Source organism: Lemur catta, chromosome 3 (genome assembly GCF_020740605.2).
Source record: "Lemur catta isolate mLemCat1 chromosome 3, mLemCat1.pri, whole genome shotgun sequence".
Classification (NCBI taxonomy): domain Eukaryota; kingdom Metazoa; phylum Chordata; class Mammalia; order Primates; family Lemuridae; genus Lemur; species Lemur catta.
This window is the reverse complement of record NC_059130.1, coordinates 98,298,190-98,310,776: the sequence shown is the minus strand read 5'-3', so window position 1 is coordinate 98,310,776 and position 12,587 is coordinate 98,298,190. Positions and strand designations below refer to the sequence as shown.

Sequence of the window (12,587 nt, the reverse complement as noted above, 5' to 3'; positions counted from 1 at the left end):
GTATATAGTCTTTTATGGTTTGCAAGGCACTTTTTTTACATCCATTATATTTAATTTGATCCTTACAACAACCTTGTGGGGTAAGCAAGATGTAAAATCTATATTTTATAGATACAGCAGCGGAAGCATAGCAGGAACTTAACTGATGGGCTCCATTTTCAGTTCCATTGAACATCTTCTTATATACGGTCTTCACCCATGTCCTTGATAGAAATGTTGAAGGGGACCTCCAGAAGCCAGGCTGACCCTTAATTCTTAAATAGCACTAACTGGTACAGCAGTTTAAGCAGATCAGTTTCACCTAAAAGTGTGATTATCCAATTCACATGTTGCCATTCTGTCCAAAATGATGGTACAAGAGACAGTCACCTGACTTACTGACATAAATATTAATATTAGTCCCATGAGAAAAAAGCAATTTTAGAGTTGGCTGCCAGAAGAAAATTTCTACTTGTCTATATCCACAGAGGGACTGTAATACCAACTGCTTAAAGAAGCCAGGTCTCCCTCTCTTCCAAAACCCACATGGGGCCATATTTTATTATTCTTATGGTTCTTAGCACATCGTAACCTACATTGTAATTTTTTATATATGTGTCCCAAGTTCAAATCATTCATCTATATTACACCCAGCACTGAGCCCATTGTGTCCACGTAGGAAGCACTCAAATTGGTAAAAGAGAAATCTACTCAAATGAATGTCTTTCCAAGAATATCTGCCCCCCACCACGCCAAAAACAAACTTGTGACTAGAAGAGGCACAGACCACTGCCACAGTCATGCTAACATGACTCAAATGCCCTTATAATTGGCTGGGTCACAGTCTCCAGCAGATGCCAAGGCTTTTGCTAGTTAAGCCAGTTTTCATTGGACCATTTTGTTTTCTATGTGTGTTTTGACCAAAAAATAAAGATAGGATTTCCAAAAATAGGGATAGAATATATGAAATAGGAATACTTCTTTAAAATGTCAGTGAGGAAAGTAGGAAATCAGTAAACCAAAACATCTGACTGTAGGTCTTCCAAGAGAAAGGAAAAAGGACTAACAAACAAGAATATAGTGCTTTACCATTTACAAATCTTTCACATACATTCTCCTTTGACCCTCACAACAACCCTGTGAGGTAGGCAGCACAGATATTCTTCTCCTTTAACAGGTGAGGAAGGTGAATCTCAGAGCAGTTAACTGATATGCCCAAGGCTCAACAGTTACTGAATAATCTGTATTATTATCAGTCTTTGGCCTAAAAATTCAGCACCCAACATCCCCTCATACTTGCCCTACCTACTTCACAGGGATAATGAAGATAAAATGAATTCAAGGCTAGAAAAAATACTTTGAGGGAAAAAAGCCCTATATGTTATAATTATGCCCACAAACTATAATTTTCCACAATATATGGTTCATTCCCCTTCTCACCCCAGCTTGTGTATGAACCCAGAATTTTGTATTGCCTTAATTCTGTGCTCAACTAAGCAACTAAGTAAGGCAGGGGAATAGTATTATCCTGTTTAAAATTATATAAATTGCAATCAGGGTAACTGCTGTTGTTAAGCAAATAGAACATCAGCACAGAAAGGCCAGTATGCAACTAGGACTCACTAAGCACAGAGCAAAGCAAGGCAAGATTATCAGGGCATGATTGCATAGAAGGAAAATGTGGTGTCAGAGTCTAAACTGGCACACACACCGTTATCTAAGGCAAAGTGGTGGCAAAGAAGAGTTACTTGTTCTGCATTATATAAACAAAAGCAGAAGATTCACGGGAACCCATGCAAAAGCATCTTACGTCACACAGATCTCTCCAGCTGTCTATAGGGAATACAAACAACAGTGTCATCTTCATTTTAAAGAATGACTGTACCTGTGCTCATATCCTGAACTACACCAAGGAATAGCTCCATGGTAAACTTTCTTGGCTACAATACAACCAGTACCATCATTCCTAATCAGACTATTAACCAGAACGTCTTTTAAGGGAATGAATTAGATTGGCTGTGTTTTCTTCAGGAATTTACTTTGGATTCTCCTACTTTAAGACCCAAAGAAAGTTATATTGAGTTTTTATTGGTGATTCTAAGTATATGTGTTTATAACAATTAGAGTGTGATAGGTGAAATTTAACATATTAAAAGAGTTCTATAGCATCCTTTCAGAAAAGATTGTATACTATACAAACTATTCAAGTCATACAAAACCATTTTTCAGTGTCTTTTCAACTGAGAAGAATCCTATTCAGCACGCTTCTCCTCCTGAGGTGGTTCATACTGAGCAAGCTATGGGGCAAAGACAGAGGAGTTTAGGTGAATTTTATTCTAAATTGGGTAAAAAATAGTAACAAAACGAGTTAACTATTATGTTCAATTTAGTTACTGAATCATTAAGTTTATATTAATATCAGTCTATAACTATCCATTTTAGACCATTCAATAATTTAAGATTTAATACAATCAAACCTATTAAAAGCCTTTTTCATGTAAACCTTTAAAAATACTGAGAAACTAAAATTTCGTTCCAATTCATGACTGTACTGTCAAAATACTTGATATGCAATAATCTATCTCTTCCAAAAGATGCTGTGGCTTATAATAAACTTTCTTCCTCTACACCAAAAGTTTGCTGAAATTCCCCCTAAAAAGTAGACAAAGAGTTATGTGACATGTATTAATCTAGCCAGTCGATAAAGAATAACTAAAGTCTTTGACCCAAAAGGTGCCAAAGAGTTAACTAGCATTGTCACATTGTGGAATCTTGAATAATTTAAGATACTGCATTTTCTTTTATGCTTAAGGGTGGTTCCTTGCAAGAACACTAGGCTAAGAGGTGTTCTTCCAATTAGCTGTTGGATTTGAGAAGCTTATTAGATCTCACTGTGCTTTTGTTTCCTCACCTATAAAATGGCATGTGTACTTGTTTCATTTATCTCACAAAGTTGTTGAGACGGTATGAGAAATACTTAGAGTAATGTAAAATGCATTATGTGATCTCAAAGACTTAGAGTTCACTAATTTGAAGCTCATGAAAATTCTCATGGGAGTTTGAAGAGGAAAAAAAACTTAAGCACTAAATAAAATTAAGTGCAATTTACAGAGGTAAATTTGTTAACCCGGGGCCACCACATAAGACCGTGTAGATTGTGAACTGCACAACTCTAAAAGGTGCCAGTCATGAAGCAGTGGCCCTGCATTGACCTACTTAAATCAACTGCTTAAGAATCTCGGAACTATCCATTGACTTGTAAACAGCAACCAATATTCCCATGGTTTTTTTGTTGATGCAGGTTCCCAAGAACCTCTTCTTGACCACACTTTGCTTGTCCTATTTACAGTATGTCTTGTGGTTTTCTAGATAGAGCATAACTTTGATCTTGCAATTAATTCAGATTGGTATTCACCCTCCCTCCCTCCCTTCCTGTCCATCTTAGTGAGGTTTTGATCATATAATTATTAAAAGTAAAATTATTTTTAATATGAATTCTTTTTAAAAAATTTACCTTTGTTTTCAGTTTTTTATTTTCTTCTACAATAGCTTCATATTTTTCTTTCATTTCTGCCAATTCTAGACGAAGCAGCTCTATTTCTGGATTTTCTGGGGTAGCAGCTCCTAAGTGATGCTTTAAAAAACTATTATCATTGTTAAGAATTTACTTCTTAGAGCTGAATGAAACTAATTAAATAACCCAGAGTAGCATCAATATCCCTGTCCAGAGTCACCCACCCTGCCACCAATGTTTACCCAGAAATCACCATACAAAAACTCAAAGCAACTTTCTCAATAAGAAAAAGTAATTTAAAGGTATTATCTATCTGAAAAAAAATAAGAGTTTCAAAAATAAGGCCTTTTTCTGACTTCAGAAATGAAAAGGATACTCCAAAGCACTATTAGGTTTCTCTGGTTCTTCATATAAGGCTACCAACACTGCAAATCAAAAAGCAGAGAAGGCAACAATTAAAGTCTAAAATATGAATGGCTGAAATTATATTCCATAACCTAGTAAATATTAGGTGCCAACTATATGCCAAGCACATTGTTAAGGCTGTCTGTACAATGGTGAAGACGACCGACAAAGTCCATCCTCTCAATGAATTTACAGTCAAGTGCAAAAGATAAGGAAGGAACTAGACAAAGAAAGGGTATCAAGCAGCAATACTGGATAGTGGGCTATGGCAGCACATTGGAAGAACACCTAACTCAGCCTAGAACATCAGGGATGGCTTCCTAAAGGGAAAGACTTGGGACATAAGCAATGAATGTTTCAGATAAAATGGGAAGGGCCAGGAGCAAGAAAACAATATATTGAGGAACTGAAAATTCAAGTATGGCTGGATGGAGTTGTGAGTAATGTGGCAGGAAAGGAAGTGGGAAGGGGAATGGGGGCCAGATTATGGAGGGTCATGCAAGTTTGGTTGCACTTTGATCCTGAAAACAAGTATGTAATTAAACACTTTTAAGGAGGGAAGTGACTCTTCACTGGCTCACTCTTCACTGCTGTGTGGAAGACCGACTGGAGTGAGACAAGGATAAAGGAAGGAAGAGGCTGATGTGGTAAGCCAGTTTAAAAAGGCAGCAACCTGCACTAGAGTGATAGAGGAGTAGGAGGAAAGAAATTTGAGAAAAATTTAGGAAAGAATCAATAGAGCTGTAATTACTGGAAGTGGCTTTGAATTCAAAATGTTCTTCAAGAATGAAGTTTCATTACACTACATGCTAAATAACCACTAACCAAAAACTACCAGTAATCATGTTCAAATCAACATTAAAATATATACTTTAGTGGTTTCATACACAGTAGCTCCTATGAGGTCCACCTTGCTCACCTTCTCTTGAACAAATCCCTCCTAGAACTTACTACTCAGAGAAAACTATCTCTAAACCAGTGGTTAACCTTTTTGTGCATGGAACCCTTTGAAAAATCTGATATAAGCAAAAAAACAAATGTAACCACACACAAAAAACTGTGCATAACTAGACCCCAAGTTAAGGTCCTATAGTAAACCAATTTATATGCTTCCCGTTTGTTCTTTTAGAATTTTAATAGCTTATGAAAATAATATGGCCAGTATGAAAAAATCAAATGGGCAGCTGCTTTTAGCAATTTACATTGAGTTCTGATAGTTACTCTTCATCTCTCTAAATACACTTACAGCACTATTTTTTGGGAAATTGGTATGTATGTACCACTACCCTCTCCTCCCCTCTCCTTTCGATATGATACAGAACTTCAATACCTCTCTTTATTACCTTTTTCTTTAAATTTTATGCTCAAATCTGCGTTTCTTCTTCCATTAATTTCCACTGATCTCTACTGAATCCTAATTTTATAGGACATAGATATTAATACTCGTTACCCTTTCCTCCTCTTCCCCCACCCCAGTTCTTTCACTTTCTAAATTTTTGTCAGTGGTACTTACAAGGTTGATAATTGCAGAACATAACGTAAATGCTAAATTTCCTTTGCTTTTTCTATAGATGAAATACACTTCCTTTTAGTCAGACAAGAACTCTATACCCAATCATGTTCCCTTTTTTGCCTTAGCAGCCAGGATTTTTAGAGATTGTTATAGTGCTCAAAATAGATAAAACACTGCTTCTTCCAAATGATAAATCATCTTTATCTTTAAGCATCTCTTATAGTGTTTTATTTTTGGTTTTTTTTTTTGAGACGGGGTCTCACTCTGTTCCCGGGGCTAGAGTGCCATGGCATCAGCCTAGCTCACAGCAACCTCAAACTCCTGGGCTCAAGCAATCCTCCTGCCTCAGCCTCCCGAGTAGCTGGGACTATAGGCATGCACCACCATGCCCGGCTAATTTTTTCTATATATATTTTTAGTTGTCCATATAATTTCTTTCTATTTTTTAGTAGAGACGGGGTCTCGCTCTTGCTCAGGCTGGTCTCAAACTCCTGAGCTCAAACAATCCACCTGCCTCAGCCTCCCGGAGTGCTAGGAGTACAGGTGTGAGCCACAGCGGCCGGCCCTCTTATAGTGTTTTTTTGTTGTTGTTGCTGTTGTTTTTATTTATTTTATTTTATATATATATATTTTTTAATTTTTTTTATTATTTCAGCATATTGTGGGGGTACAAAAGTTTAGGTTATGTATATTGCCCTCGCCCCCCACCCTCTTATAGTTTTTTGTTGTTTTTTTTTTTTTTTTTGAGACAGTGTCTCGCTTTGTTGCCCGGACTAGAGTGAGTGCCATGGTGTCAGCCTAGCTCACAGCAACCTCAAACTCCTGGGCTTAAATGATCCTACTGCCTCAGCCTCCCGAGTAGCTGGGAGTACAGGCATGCGCCATCATGCCCAGCTAATTTTTATATATATATATATATTTTTTTAGTTGGCCAGATAATTTCTTTCTATTTTTAGTAGAGACAGGGTCTCGCTCTTGCTCAGGCTGGTCTTATAGTGTTTTAATGTTACAGTTTCAAATCCTCTTGGAAATAAGCTGGATAAAAAATATAAATTTGTGTAAAGTACCTATGGTTGAAGCTGAAAATCAATTTTAAATAAATCATATCAATATATGCTGTGTTAAATTGTCTGATGTTATTTAGGAGCCTAGAAATCTAAGGAGATTGAGGGATTAGATTCCAGTTTATGTGAGCAAAGGAAGCCTCCAGAAGTATCCAATCTCTTATGAAGGAAAATCCTTATATGGCCACAAGGCTGTACATCTTTCTGTAGTCAGTTACTTCCTACAACTGTCACTTTTCTGCCTTTTACCATTATATCTTTCACTGAATCCATCCAGCCATGTTGGCCTCCTTATACTTCCTGGGAACTCTTGACATCATACACTATTTCATTCAGGTGTCTGCTCGAAAGTTACTTAAGTCCTCTTCCCCCTACACACCATATTTTAGGCACGCAAATCCTACACGTCACTCTTTATCCCCTAACCGTGCTATGTTTTTATTCACAATACTTATCACTAGCTGACACCATGTATTTATTTGTTATGTCTCTCCCAACTAGACTACAAGCTCATGAGAGCAGAGACTTGTTCCCCCCACTGCTGTATCAGTGTCTAGAACAGAAACCTGAATAAAATGGCCAAGTGAAAGAAATGAACTTGCGGAGTTTTTAGAGGGGATGACACTCCAACATCTGTGATACTTCCAGTGACAACACAGCCCATTTCCTTCAGAGTAGTCCCTTACTACTTGCTTAAATTTGTTTGCAAAGAGATAGAAAACTAGTATCTGAACCCAAAGTACATGGCAATTAACAATTACTGGTCCATGCATGGGAATTAAAAGCCTGCTTTCTGCTTAGACCCCAGAGTTGTTATTCTCCCCAAACTTTACCCTAATCTTTGCTTTTGTCCAAAGAGAGTCATCAAATTATTCCCCACACACTTCTTCCTATTGTCATACGACCCGGGTCCTGGTCCCGGCCATCAGTTCCATTCTACACTTTTGAATATCCCAGCCAGTGAGTTGAATGACACAGAGCAGGCATTCAGATTACTGCTAAGGTAACGAAGTAAACTGTACCCTACCTCTTGGAATCGTCCTGTTTCACGCACTTTCCTCATCTACTTAGATCTTAAAGCCATGAAGGAAGAGGTACAGTGTAACAGTGAACTACCGGTTTAAAAAGTGAAAATATAAGCATTTTGATGTGCCCTGAAGCTCTTTAAACTAATTCTATTTGAATTACGAAGTCTACACAAAGTAATAATTGATATAGCAAAAACCGTAAGGCGGGAGAAATTGAGATCTCAAGATCTTTAGCAAACATGTCCACTGCGGCTGCTCAAAGCAAAGCAACGGAAGTTGGAGAGACTTTGCAACAGCTGCAAGAGTTTCACTCCCAGCGCGGTGAGTGGTAGCGTGAGCTAGGCTACCCCACAAGGGCGGCGTCCTGCAACCAGCGTGCGCCGGTCCCCGCCTAACCCCGAGGCCCACCTAGCTGGACCCCGGACAGGTCCCACAGTTTCCCCCCCTCTTTTCCTACGCCGTCGGGGGCACAGCGCCGAGGAGCACGACGAGGGCACCAGGAACCCTTCCTAGCCCATGCTCACCCTTGGTCAGCGTGTCCAGCACCCCCGACTTCTCCAAGTACCTCCGGAACTGCTCACGCTTCGAGTCGGCGGCCTGAGGAGATACCGTGGGTCAGTGGCCAAAGCCGGGGCGCCGGAGCAGGAAGAAGACTGGGAGTCCTGCAACCCCGCCTCTGCCTCGCTACCTCGGGCCCCCCCAAACCCGCGCGCGCCCCAACTTCCACCCGGAGCCGCCCAGCGGCTGGCTACCGCCCGCACGCCCCCAGCCACGCCGCGCCCCCCTCACTTTGTAATGGGCCATGGTGACAGCGGCAGCGGCGTAGCTGGCGCCGGAGTCGGTGACTGGCGGGCTCAGAGCAGCAGTGCTCATGCGCGGAAGGGGCCGCACGCCTGCGCACTTGCGAACCACGGGCCGGCATCGCCGGGGTGTGGCCTGTTTTCATAGCGACCAGGACGCTCTGAGTCCCTCGTAGTGGGCTGAGCCGAGGGAGACTGCGTGCGCCCGCCCCTCCGGCTGTCGGAGCGGCACCTCTTCCTCTTCCGGTGCGCGCGGCCGTTTTGTTGCTTAGCGAAAGGCGAGGTTTGGGAAACTCGGGACATGTGTCCAGGTGGGAACAGAGGTGGGCACGGCGTCCGGAGGCGGGGCCCCGGAGCACTGGGACTACTGCGGGAGAGAGGATCGCCAGACGGTGGTAGCGGGCGCATCTTTCTCAACTGAGACCACGAAAGCTGTGGTGACCCATAAGTGCCGGGCTTCTTGGCTCTCAGTCTGAAAAATGCGCGTGACTTTCTAATGGCTTAGGAGAGTGTTGAGAATCGCATGTTTTGGCTCCAGCTTTTTTACTTTTGGAGTTTCCTTGAGTTGTGGCTGATTGGATGTAGGCCTCTGAAGGGTGAGGAGTAATGTGCTCGCCAGTAGCTGGCACTTTTGAGCACTTAATGTGTGCCAGGCACTGTAGTAAACATAGGTATTTTTCATTTTAATCCTCACAGCATCCGTGTAGGATAGGTACTGTTAGTAAAGTGGCGAGATTAGATGACCAGTGAGTAGTAGAGCCAAGACTCCAATCCGGCAGTGAATCACAATGCTATAAAGAAACCCACAGATCTTTTTAAGATTTTATTTACTAGGTAAAAACATGATTATACTCAAGACACATCAGGTTGCAGTCTAGAAGGAAACTAAGTTATTAAGTTTCAGGGGCAAACAAAATTAACCCAGTGTCCAAAGATAATGGATTAGTAATTAAAAGAAGGAATTATATAGATCAAGAACAATTTCCTAAGGCTGTGGTCCCTTCAGAGAGAAAACCTGGTCAAACCATTTAGCTTAGATTCTGAACATGTGATTTTCCCAAAATCAGTTTCACACATTCTGAAGGGAGCCACAAACTTATGTCTTTGAACTTAGAGCTGTTCCTTCAGAATCCAGAATTAGAGCAATTTTTCCCTTTCTGAAGTGATGGTGCAGTTGTCTGTCTTAACAGCTGGTCTTTAGAGCTGCCCTTATCCATTTTGTCCGTGTTCCACCACCACTAGGCTACTTCTTTGATAATATAATACACAGAATGTCTAAAAGCCAACAGCTGTTCAGATCTGAAGATCTGTGGGAACCCGCCTACCAGTGAGGTTGTTCATCAGGGACATTATATGATTTGAAGAACAAACAGTGGGATTATTGCAGGTTCTGACAAACTCAGGCTCAAAGGACAACTCTCCCGAAGAATCGGGAGTGTTCAGAATGTCAAGTGATTGAGAGTCTCCTTGTGAGGGAGGAAAGGTTCTGATTGTGCCCTCTCTGAACTGGCCCTCAAGGTTACCTTTAGAAGGTGACCCCTGGTTTTCATCTTCTGTAGAGGGATCCCATGTAACCCTAATCCACCTTGGTTTCCGAGTGCAGTTAGCTGACGCTGAGAAAGCTGTTTGTGGCGACTGCCCCATGTGGTTGTCCAGATCTATAGCACCACCTGGAATAGAACAGTGACCTCTAGAGTTCCTTTTGCTGTCTTTGCCATCAATTTCTCTTTTTTCCCTTAACTGGTTACCATTAACTTCTTTTACAAATATTTTATGAGTATTTTTGTTATTATTTGAGCCAATGTGTTGAAGATGACTACAGGAAGTACTAAGTTTGCAAACCTCATTAGGAAGTACAGTTTCCTGTTCATCCAGAATGCATTTCTCATCATTTACACTGTGATAGTCAGGATTTGCCTGAAATGCAGAAGATGAATTTAAATTAGGATACACTGCTGTGTGTGTTTGCTTTTCCACGAAAAGATTATAATCGGGTGCAGAAGGGAGTCGCTTCAGTGAATTTGCAGATGTGTTCTGATATTTGGCTAGATTTTGTTTTGACTTGTTTGCATAGAATTGATTATGTTCATCTTTCAATTTATATTGCCCCCAAAGTCCTCTTTTAATCTTTTTAAAACCTAGGTGAAAAATTTCTAGAATGTTTAAAAAAAGTGAAATAGTGGCTATAGATTGCATAAATAATAGGAATATTGTCTTTTCTGTTGGTCTTGAGACAAAACAATCAATTATATTTGGACATGGGTGGCCATGGCATTTAAATAGAGGCTCTAAGTAAAATCCATATAAAAGGTACTGTCCAATCATGAACCCAACTTCAACCACAGAGCGAGTGAAAATGTGTATCACGTAAGTGCAAAGCAAGGTTCCTCTGAGTGGTGCTTTATTTAGTTTCCTTTTCTCTAGCTGACAAAGCTCTTGCTCCAGTCTCCTCCGATCCCCAGGCATTTCAAATTCTACCCCTTCCAGTTCTCCTCTTAATTGAGCTTTCATCCTCTGTCTCTCTTCCTCTAGAACTCTCAGTCGGTACAAAGCATGGCCCATGTAGACCAGGGATGGTGAAGACACAAATATCACCTGCAGAACCCAGTATCTAATGAGGGAGATGGGAAAGGCCTGGTCATAGCATACATTTCTGCAGCCTGGTTGTTCAGTATTGCAGATGAAGCCAGACTGCTCATCATTCCAGACATCTTCAGCTGCTACGCCCAGAACAAGCATCCGAAATATGAACAGGATAGTGAGCCAGATCTTTCCAATCATGGTAGAGTGGATGTGAACTTCCTCCAGAGTATCTCCAAGGAGATTCCAGTCCCCCATGTTTATTTAGTCAGCATCTTAGCTCTGAACCCCATCAAATAGGAGGCAGATAAATTCTTCCATTCTGAAGGGAGTGCTGTTTCTTAAAGCAAACCTATGGCCAAAATATGAACAAAGCATCACTGTTTCCATGTGCTAGTTGCTTTACTTTTTCCCTAGATAGCAGTGATAATCTGTTACCAAGAATGTATTTTAGATGTCAGGAACTTAAAATCACTGATGTTTAGACATTATAATGCAGTGGCTATTAGTGATACCCAGAGGAGGAGGAGGAGGAGTGTATGTATGTATTCTCTATTAAGAATATAATTGGGCTGGGCACCGTGGCTCACGCCAGTAATCCTAACACTCTGAGCAGCCGAGACAGGAAGATTGCAATTGGAGACCAGCCTGAACAAGAGCAAGACCCCATCTACTAAAAATAGAAAAATTAGCCAGGCCTGGTAGCACCTGCCTGTAGTCCCAGCTACTTGGGAGGCTGAGGCAAGAGGATGAGGCTTGAGCCCAGGAGTTTGAGGGTTTGAGGTTGCTGTGAGCTAGGCTGATGCCACAGCAGTCTAGCCCAGGTGACAGAGACTCCGTCTCCAAAAAAAAAAAAAAAAAAAAGAATATAATTGGAGGGTTCCCTATCAGAGAGGAGTCTTTACTAAGCTGAAGTTTGTTGTTATTTTTTTTTTTTTTTTTTTTTGACAGAGTCTCGCTCTGTTGCCTGGGCTAGAGTGAGTGCCATGGCATCAGCCTAGCTCACAGCAACCTCAAACTCCTGGGCTTAAGCGATCCTACTGCCTCAGCCTCCCGAATAGCTGAGACTACAGACATGCACCACCATGCCCAGCTAATTTGTTTTTTTCTATATATATTTTTTAGTTGGCCAGATAATTTCTTTCTATTTTTTTTTAGTAGAGACGGAGGTCTCGCTCTTGCTCAAGCTGGTCTCGAACTCCTGACCTTGAGCGATCCACCCGCCTCAGCCTCCCAGAGTGCTAGGATTACAGGTGTGAGCCACGACGCCTGGCCTGTTGTTATTTTTTTTTTAACTGGGAACTTTTGGAGAAGTTTCTGAAACTACTGACTTGATCTTACAAACTTTATTTACTAAGATTATTTTATATAAAAGCTTTAACCAAAGTCAATGATTTTTAAATCTCATTTATACACAAAGGAAAATGTGCTTCATTTGATAATTCAGTAAGATATAGCATTTAATGAAACCAGAGGAAATAGATCTGGTTCTGTTACAGGAATTTACATTAGTTTTTTAATCCAAATTTAAATGACTTCTGATTTCTTTCTGGCGGTGAGCATTTTCAGAAATTCATTTCAGTAATATTTATGAATATTTATAGAATTCTTATACTTTTCTATGAAAAATTTTGTAACTATCATGTTAAAATGAACTCCAAAAATTCTCAACTGTTTTATGATATTAGATATTACTGGAAATAA

General features: G+C 40.5%; 2 protein-coding genes across 2 annotated transcripts; both read right to left on the bottom strand.

Annotated features, from left to right (window-relative positions):
* Positions 1-1,042: 1,042 nt before the first annotated feature.
* Positions 1,043-8,409, bottom strand: LOC123635729 (MYC binding protein). Its single transcript, XM_045548205.1, has 5 exons — positions 8,293-8,409; positions 8,028-8,100; positions 3,870-3,918; positions 3,494-3,623; positions 1,043-2,276 (listed from the first exon to the last, which is right to left on the bottom strand). Exons 1-5 carry the CDS (start codon positions 8,374-8,376, stop codon positions 2,232-2,234), a joined length of 381 nt encoding a protein of 126 aa, XP_045404161.1. The 5' UTR covers positions 8,377-8,409; the 3' UTR covers positions 1,043-2,231.
* A 704-nt stretch (positions 8,410-9,113) lies between these two features.
* Positions 9,114-11,259, bottom strand: GJA9 (gap junction protein alpha 9). Its single transcript, XM_045548198.1, has one exon. The coding sequence runs from the start codon at positions 11,139-11,141 to the stop codon at positions 9,597-9,599; it is 1,545 nt and encodes a 514-aa protein (XP_045404154.1). The 5' UTR covers positions 11,142-11,259; the 3' UTR covers positions 9,114-9,596.
* Between the last annotated feature and the right edge of the window lie 1,328 nt (positions 11,260-12,587).